The sequence below is a fragment of the Bremia lactucae genome, linkage group LG10 (genome assembly GCF_004359215.1).
Source record: "Bremia lactucae strain SF5 linkage group LG10, whole genome shotgun sequence".
Taxonomy (NCBI): domain Eukaryota; phylum Oomycota; class Peronosporomycetes; order Peronosporales; family Peronosporaceae; genus Bremia; species Bremia lactucae.
Genome location: NC_090619.1, coordinates 5,730,907 through 5,739,402, shown reverse-complemented (window position 1 = coordinate 5,739,402; position 8,496 = coordinate 5,730,907). Strand labels below are relative to the sequence as shown.

Sequence of the window (8,496 nt, the reverse complement as noted above, 5' to 3'; positions counted from 1 at the left end):
AGAGTTTCGGGACGACGCGTTTGCGTCATCCCAGGTACAGGGGTCTGTACCTGTTGTAATCTCAACAGTTCCGCCTGTTGAGAGCCTTGCTGATTCAGCAAGGCTACTTTTTCCTTCATCTCGTCAAGTTCATGTTGTATGAACTTGGCGACGGTTGAATGGAGGGCATCTCTGTCTAAGTTGGACAGTAATGCCAGGATTGCATCGTTTCCTACGGATGAACTCATTCGTTCAACCGCACTCCTTTCTATATCACTTAGAAAGGAGTAGCTTTCAGGGGAAACGTGATGCGTATTCCCACTACCATCTAACATGTCCATGTTAAATGTGGGAAATGTGGTCCTTGGACGGACTACAAAGTGCTACCAGGTGTAACGGGGCACTGCGACTTGTACTGTTTCAGTACAAGTCCACTTCACACTGCTTCAGATGTGAGTGGTGCCTCTCGTTAGGTGACGTACACTGTACGTATAGAGGAAGACTTCTCTTAAGGCAAGTTAGCTTAAGAGTGTAAAATGAAAACTGTATTAATATAGTTAAGTGTCTTGTTAATCTATCTTTGTAAATGTTGTCTTAACTATAAACTAATACTAAACATGTAAATGAATTCTTATCTATCTTATCTCGTAACTCTCTTTGATTACTTCTACAGCTGATTAGTCTGCGGAATAAATAGGCATAATGGTCTATACCTATTTATGGATAAGAATTCAGGAAATTACTATTTAAAGTAATTTCCTCCAAATATTATCTACCTTTTGGATAATATTAATTAACAATCTTTTATTGTTAATTCTATGTAACGATACACCCCGTTACATGGGGTGAATATAGCGCGAATTAAGGGTGAGGTGAATATAATAATATTACTTTTGGGGTTATTTAAGGGAGTGAATTGAATATAACCAAAGGTGGGGTGAATATAACAATTCTTTTTTTTTTAAGGGAATGTGACTGTGTGCGACACTTGCTTCTAATAATTACGTATGAACAACATCTACGGTTAACATTATTTCAATATGATAATCAGGATATTACAAGTCATTTGAGGCGCTCGAAAAAGCTATCAAAAAGATAATCTCCTTAAACTTTCTGATTTGCGAACTCAGAACACGTTCCTTTTATACCCGCATTCTTCATACAAAAGTCATGTCAACGCAAAACGTGAACCGCTGCTTAGGCAATGTTGCGCCGGGTGATTCAGCGCACGCGGCTCCACTTGCCGGCTCCCATTGGCCACGACAATGGTGCAGGTGATGCCAGCGACGGTGAAGACTTTCCTGGTAGCCCGAGCATTGCCTACACGTGTTTACGGGATGATGCGTCCGTCCACGACTACTTTCGCCAGCGCCCCGAAAACACTTCTGATACACGTGTAATCGTCGCAGAGAACTCAGCCAAGACACGAAAGCGTCACGTCGCTGAACTATCTTTGGAGGAGCAGAAGCGCGCAGCAGACGCATGGGCGCGATTGCAGACGATTTATGGGCTCTTTCGAGAATTGGAAGCCTCTGCCTCTGGAGACACTGAATTTAGCGACGCGAAGACTTTGGATAATATAAATTGCGGCCGCAGGCCGGCACAGCAGTCACTGCGACGAAATATATGCGACGATGGCCTGCGTTCGCTTCTTCAGCAGGTGCAATTGCGACCAGGGGTGATTTTTCGGGACTTGCAGACGCTGTCCATGGCCGACGCGAGGGAAGAGAATGCTATGCCGCTGGGATTTACAGCGAGCATGTTTGCTGCATTGGGAAATGCTATGTATAACGAGATGCTCGTGGCGGCTGAACAGAATCGTATTTGCCCCGATGCGTTTGAAAAGTTAGGGGAAAAGCTGTACGCAGAAGCAACGAGTGTGGTGGTGTCGACTGCGTAGAAAAAATCAGTTTTCGATGCAGTATTTTATATTATTTGAACGAACTTGAAGCGAAAATATCCCGAAGAAAAAAAAGTCAAGTCCAGTGACAGCATTTCTTTAGAATCAAATATTATAAGGCGCGTTGATTAAGCCTATCTACGAAAAACTATTTTTTTAAAGAAATAGGAGCGCAAAGTTACCGAAAAAGAGGTGGTGAACTTTGCATGTTCTTGACGCGGCGTTATAACTGCTGCCACTTCGTAAGAGCCTCAAAACCGTCGCGTTTGATGCTATTAATGCCGTCAGCATCTAAGATTTCACCGTCGCAGCGAATTATCAAAAGCGTAGGGATGCCACCCTGGCGGGTTATGGGATACAGATCGTCCACCTCGGCACTGGCGCAGATGCCAAACTTGCGCTTCAGCTGCGTACGTATCTCGCCTTCAAAAGAAGCCATCCACCACGAACCTTGTTTCTCTGTAAAATGCGTGAACTGGTCTTCGGCCGAGGCGTCAGATCCTACGAAGACGATGTCAAGTTTACCACCCGTAGACTCATAAAATCTGTTGAGCGTCGGCTGAAACGCGCGGCAGTCTGGACACCAATCAGCTGCAAAATAAATAGCAAACAAATTTTTGTCCTGACCAAGTTCCTCTCCATTCACAATCTCGTTCTTGGCGTTTGCGAGGGTGACGCCATGCAGCAATGCTTTGCCCATTAAAGTGTAGGCTGTCAATAACTATTGGTAAAAAAATGCCAACAAAATGTATATTTTAGTCAACCAATCATATTAAAAATGTATTACTTCAATAAATTCCGAACTTTTAGCACACTTCTACTCAAGCTAGTTGTAGCACTTTTAAGAAGCAGTAGTGGGACTCAATTTAGCAGCGTTACAACACGCTTTCGCATACTAGCGAGTGGACACCCTCGCCGGCCTTGGAAACTTATCGGACAACCGTTTCATCATCATTCTAAAAGTAGCGATTGGTCTTACGAATTTAGACCATTCCAATTGGTCAAAACGAGATGGTCGCACGCATTGAGTCGATTGCCCGTCACTAACGTCTCGCTGGGGACGAGGCCATCGCAGCATCACAAGACACTTGCCGCAGAAAGCAAAGAAGCCTAATTTGAGATTAAAAAACTGGTGCAAAAGCTTACTGCACGTGCATTAAATTTCTGCCACAAAGAATTCGAGCAGCTTGAATACAATTGGGAGCAGGCACTTTTTTTATTAGACTTTTGAGTTTTGTCCCGCGCAGGAAGGTATATCAAAACCCTGCTTCTGATTAGGCCACTTGCTACGTGAGACTAGACTGAGAATTGTGGACCAGTAGTATCAAAACCGCCAACGATTATGATGAACGAAGGGCGCCGGAAGCTTCAAACCGTCCAAGTAGACCACTATGATGGGCAGGCCATCTATACCGGAAATGAACTACTCTATGAACTTGGAGGGTATCTCGGTGGAGGAGCCGCTGGCGTGTACGTATAAGTTATATTTGGTTAAATGTGCTCTACTCTTACAGAAACTATCACTGCGCTACAGAGTCTACGAAGCTTTCTCGACCCGTACAAAGCAGCATGTTGCTATGAAAATCCTCAACCCGGTTGGCTACAAGCTCTTTTCGAGTTCATTGCTGGCAAGATGCATCGTCGCAGTGAAGGGAAAGCCTTTGCTTTTGCTGCCGTCGGACGAAACAAAACGTGGAGAAGATAGTGGTCGAAGGCTTCCTCGACGAGCTTACGAATCCCATCGCATGCGAACACCGCGAATGAGAACGGAGCGAATTCGCATTGAGAATGTCTGGTGGTTGATCCATCCCACATCCAAGCAAGCTATTGCAGCTGTAGAAGATCCAAACACGGGGCATGTGCGGGAGCTTACACTACCACAATGCATCCAAGTGTGGGGTGAGCAATTGGATTCGAGCCAATGTTACACAAATGGACAGCAATCCGAGTCGACCGAGTTGTACCAGGAAGTCCAAGTGAAGAACCAAAAAATCAAAATCCCGCGAATCCCAAAAAAGTTTTTAAAATTTGCAATGACTCGGCAATTGATCCATCGAGAAATTTCGAACATGTCGGGCCTCGAGTATCATGAAAATGTTTTGCGTCTAGATGAGGCGCTTGAATTGGTACAAGAGAGCAAGTGTACGACGTTTTTGGTGCTCGAGCTCGCGGGAGGTGGGGAGCTCTTTGATCGTATCAAGCTTGATTGTGGAATCAACGAAGAAACGGCTCGTCGATACTTTCGTCAGCTCATTTCTGGCGTTGCGTTCTGCCACAATTCTGGCGTTTGTCATCGTGATTTAAAGCCCGAGAATTTGCTCCTTGCTGATAATGAAGACCACTCGACGCTTAAGATTGCCGATTTTGGATTGTCGGCTATCTTTGCTGTTACCGAAAACAGTGCGAACGGTAATACTCCCGAGAACGGCGTTGTCGCGCCAGCAATTCGACGGTTGCGCTCAGTAGTCGGGTCTCCTCACTATGTTGCTCCCGAAGTGCTCATGGATGCTGGTCAAGGGTATGATGGTGCCAAAGCTGATGCGTGGTCGATTGGAATTATTGTGTACGCTATGATTGCTGGTAATTTGCCGTTTGGAAAGGATTTACTAAAGTGTGTGCGGTACGATCGATTTCGAAAGTGGTCGTATCTGACTAAATACAGCGATGACGAGCCTACGAAGAACGTGGAGTTTCCGACGTGGTTTTTTCCTGCACACTTTTCAATTGAATTAAAGTCGCTGATCGCTCAATTGCTCTACCCGGATGCCTGCACGCGCCTTTCAGTTGAAGGAGCGCAGTGTCACGTGTGGGTGCGTGGTGAGAAATTGACGAAATCCTGTCCGGTAATGCTTGAAAACGATGAGCAGCGTCGTAATGATTTAGATTCCAATACACCAGCTGTAATTCCACCGATTCTCTATCCGACGCACAGAAATCATTTGTCAATTAACGCTTTACAGGACAATTTTGAGCGGGGGCAACACATGCATGCTAGCCAATTCGACTCGATTTCCCCACAGGCAATCACTTCTTTGCTTACAAAAAGCCCTTGCTCTCACAGCCAAGCTTTTCGATGCCCAGCATCTCCACAGCAAGCTTATTGCGTGAATAAACATCTTGCAGGTGTAGTCGGCTACATGCCTTCAGTGGATGAAACTTCATCCATGTCTGGCTTAACCCCGTTAAATTCACCTCGCGATGCAAAAGACTCGGTCAATTTTCAATCGAAGTTTGAAGGTAATGCGCTTAGCATGACGTCGCCTATGGAGTCAATTGCTTGTAATAAACCAGAGTCTGAACGGTTTTTGAAAGACGAGGCTCTTGTTCGTGAAGCCACGATGGCGATGCACATTGGTGACCGACGCGCAGAGGGTGCGAGTGGGGCTCATGTAGCTTCGAAATCAATCGAGATGGGGCGACACGAAGTTTTTTCGCAAGAGAATCAGCTTCGGTTTGTGTCACCGCCAATCATAAGTGGATCACGAGACAATTTTCCCACTTCTTCTCGCCGGAATTCGCCTCCGGAATTATTTTCACGTGGCTTTGGTTATCGACATGTCTGGGACCTCACGCAGGGAGATGTCGATAGCGACTGTAATGCCAAGGATGGAAACTTTTCGTCTGGTCATACTCCTCCACCCTGCTCGCAATCTGGAGATTCTCCTGACAACAATTGGAGTGATTCTTCGAACTCGTTGGAATCGCTGTCATTTACTATTGAATTGGATCTTGAGACTCAGAATAAAGTTAGCCAGGCGAATCGTAAAGTGGATCGGCAGCCAATTAATTCGACATCGCCTCCATTGTACACGGACGTGGTGGCACGCTCAACCCGCTTCCTTACGGCATTACCAGCACGGCTGGCCCTAGCACAGATTGAGCTCGCATTGAAATTAACTCCTTGTCCATTTCCGTACGACTACTCGAAAGCTACACAGAAGGTGGCAATTGATTGGAGCAAATATCAGCTCGAAGTTCGGTATGCTGGTCTTTTGACGTGCACAGTCCAGGTATTTCTTTTTCAGCGAGGCGTTTATCTCGTTGAGTTTCGACGCAGCCACGTACGTTTCTTGAGATCTTACTTGGGGATGGTTGTTTACTGACAAAGTATTGTTGTAGATTGATTTTTTTCAGTTTCAACGATTTTACAAACAAATCTGTGCGCAGATATTGGAAAGTTTGGAGCCACGGCCTTCGTCAGGATTTCGCAAGCGCAACAAGTCCCTTTCGAATTAATTCGATAAAAATGTTTTTATTTAGCTTACGTTTCACCAATGTTCACTCTGCGTTGTTCGACTCCTTACATTGTGACCACTTATTTTTCGCTGTTGTCCTCAATGCAATTATTAACTTAACTTCACGGCTCTTGTTTTATTTATTTTCCTTTGCTGTTTTGTAAATGTCGAATTCAAGTGATCGAAGTTAAGATTAAGGCAAATCCGCGCTTTTTATTGACATGTCACTATCCTAAATTTAAAGCAACTACCTGGTTGGGTAAACAACTAAACGAGTTTATTGAGAGCAGTCTTCATGCAACAAGATGATTACGAGATGCAATGGCGCCAGCGTAAGATCGACAAAAATAAATTTAAGAGGGCACTCGCGTAAATATAAAGTGTTATAGACTGATTGTGGTGAAGATATTGCCTCGGTACATAGCCGGGCCAAGTCCCTTCCAAAGATACAAAAACGAGAATTAATGTTTGAATGTGTAGAAAAATAAGGAATTTATTTGTTATCACACTGACTTAATAAACTTCAATGTTGAAAACATTAATTCTAAGCCCGACTCGGAAAAGGGAATGTAGTCGTACAAACGTCATTGCCCAAACATTGGCGTACAGTATTAATCGAGAAAACACTGCCGTGCAATTGTCAGCGGAAAAGCGTCGTCTTACAAACGATATCGGGCACACTTTTATACAAACGCCGTTTTGACACACGCCATTGGACCCACTTCATAGAACGAGTGTAGTTTACTATATCTTACTTCACAAATATTTTAATTGGTTGTTCAGAACTACACAAATGGTGCTTTAGCAAACTGCAAAAATAGCATATTAATGGCACCAATTCCAAACTAAATTGCATTTTCGTAAGCATCATTACTCGTAAGACCTTGTGGAAGCTTCTGATGGCATCGACTTACGGGAACACTATGAAATAGGAGCTCAATTATCGATACTTACTTGTTAACTGTAACGGGGCACTGCGACTTGTACTGTTTCAGTACAAGTCCACTTCACACTGCTTCAGATGTGAGTGGTGCCTCTCGTTAGGTGACGTACACTGTACGTATAGAGGAAGACTTCTCTTAGTGCAAGTTAGCTTAAGAGTGTAAAATGAAAACTGTATTAATATAGTTAAGTGTCTTGTTAATCTATCTTTGTAAATGTTGTCTTAACTATAAACTAATACTAAACATGTAAATGAATTCTTATCTATCTTATCTCGTAACTCTCTTTGATTACTTCTACAGCTGATTAGTCTGCGGAATAAATAGACATAATGGTCTATACCTATTTATGGATAAGAATTCAGGAAATTACTATTTAAAGTAATTTCCTCCAAATATTATCTACCTTTTGGATAATATTAATTAACAATCTTTTATTGTTAATTTCATGTAACGATACACCCCGTTACATCACCCCTCCCTTAAACGACAATCACTCTGAATGTCATTAGGTGGAGTGGTCGCTAAATGACCACTTAATTTTTAAAATGATTTTGATTGGTCAGATCCATCATTTTAAATTCCATCGCATGAAGGAACAATTCATGCGGGGTGAGGATAGTGTTGAACCTTCGGCTGCGGTTCGTGCAGCCGCGGGTGACGCATTGTTATCTCTTGCGGTAGACGTTCCGTCTACCGTAGTGTCTTCCACTCGCACAACACTTGGTGTTGCGAGTGCACGTGGTGATTCACCACGTGAGTACGACCCCTCTTTAGAGGTCGATTATGAGTGCGAGTCGGACGAAATGGCCGACTCGGGGAGGATGGAACAGTCGCCTGATACCCGTCAGGCGGCTGATTATGAGCCTTCGAATGAGACGGCTCATTCCGATAGACGTGTGAACAGTCTATTTGGTTCCGACGATGAGGATGATCCCTCATCGCCCGTACGATCTTTCGTACGGTCTCCCATACGATCACCTGCACGTGTTTCTGTGCAAGGTGACGACGGTGGCGTAAGCCATCGTAAGAAAAGTCCTCGTGGTACCCCTACCTCAGCGGGTACCACTCAGGGGAGTGATGACAGTAAAATGTCTAATCTCGCCCCTGAAAAGAAGCCGTGGCTTTTGCCAGAAAGGCTCATTAATAGCTTGTCTGGAGAAACTACTCCACACAATAAATATCCTTTATTTATTGCGACAAAGCTACATGGCCTTGATCCCAGCGCGAAGAACTTTCGCGCTGAGGAAGATTTCTATCTCGATGCTTTTCTAAAGCATCGATGGTTTAGTGGCAATAATAAGCGAGATAAAGTCTCGCTTATGCAAGCTTGGAGTGCGTTCATTCGCAATGTTAAAGACATTGGACGCGAAGCTTGGCTTCAAAAACTTAACGCGAATCGTGTTAAGTTTGAGAAAAGAACTCCAACCGGTGCAAAATA

General features: G+C 44.2%; 3 protein-coding genes across 3 annotated transcripts; 2 read left to right on the top strand and 1 right to left on the bottom strand.

Moving 5' to 3' along the window:
• Positions 1-1,183: 1,183 nt before the first annotated feature.
• On the top strand, positions 1,184-1,879 carry CCR75_006028 (uncharacterized protein; the record flags this gene model as incomplete). Its single annotated transcript, XM_067964101.1, has 1 exon — positions 1,184-1,879. One exon carries the CDS (start codon positions 1,184-1,186, stop codon positions 1,877-1,879), a length of 696 nt encoding a protein of 231 aa, XP_067819131.1.
• A 223-nt stretch (positions 1,880-2,102) lies between these two features.
• On the bottom strand, positions 2,103-2,579 carry CCR75_006029 (uncharacterized protein; the record flags this gene model as incomplete). Its single annotated transcript, XM_067964102.1, has 1 exon — positions 2,103-2,579. The coding sequence occupies one exon, from the start codon at positions 2,577-2,579 to the stop codon at positions 2,103-2,105; it is 477 nt and encodes a 158-aa protein (XP_067819130.1).
• A 192-nt stretch (positions 2,580-2,771) lies between these two features.
• Positions 2,772-6,115, top strand: CCR75_006030 (uncharacterized protein; the record flags this gene model as incomplete). Its single annotated transcript, XM_067964103.1, has 3 exons — positions 2,772-3,349; positions 3,414-5,940; positions 6,014-6,115. The coding sequence occupies exons 1-3, from the start codon at positions 3,222-3,224 to the stop codon at positions 6,113-6,115; spliced, it is 2,757 nt and encodes a 918-aa protein (XP_067818846.1). The 5' UTR covers positions 2,772-3,221.
• Between the last annotated feature and the right edge of the window lie 2,381 nt (positions 6,116-8,496).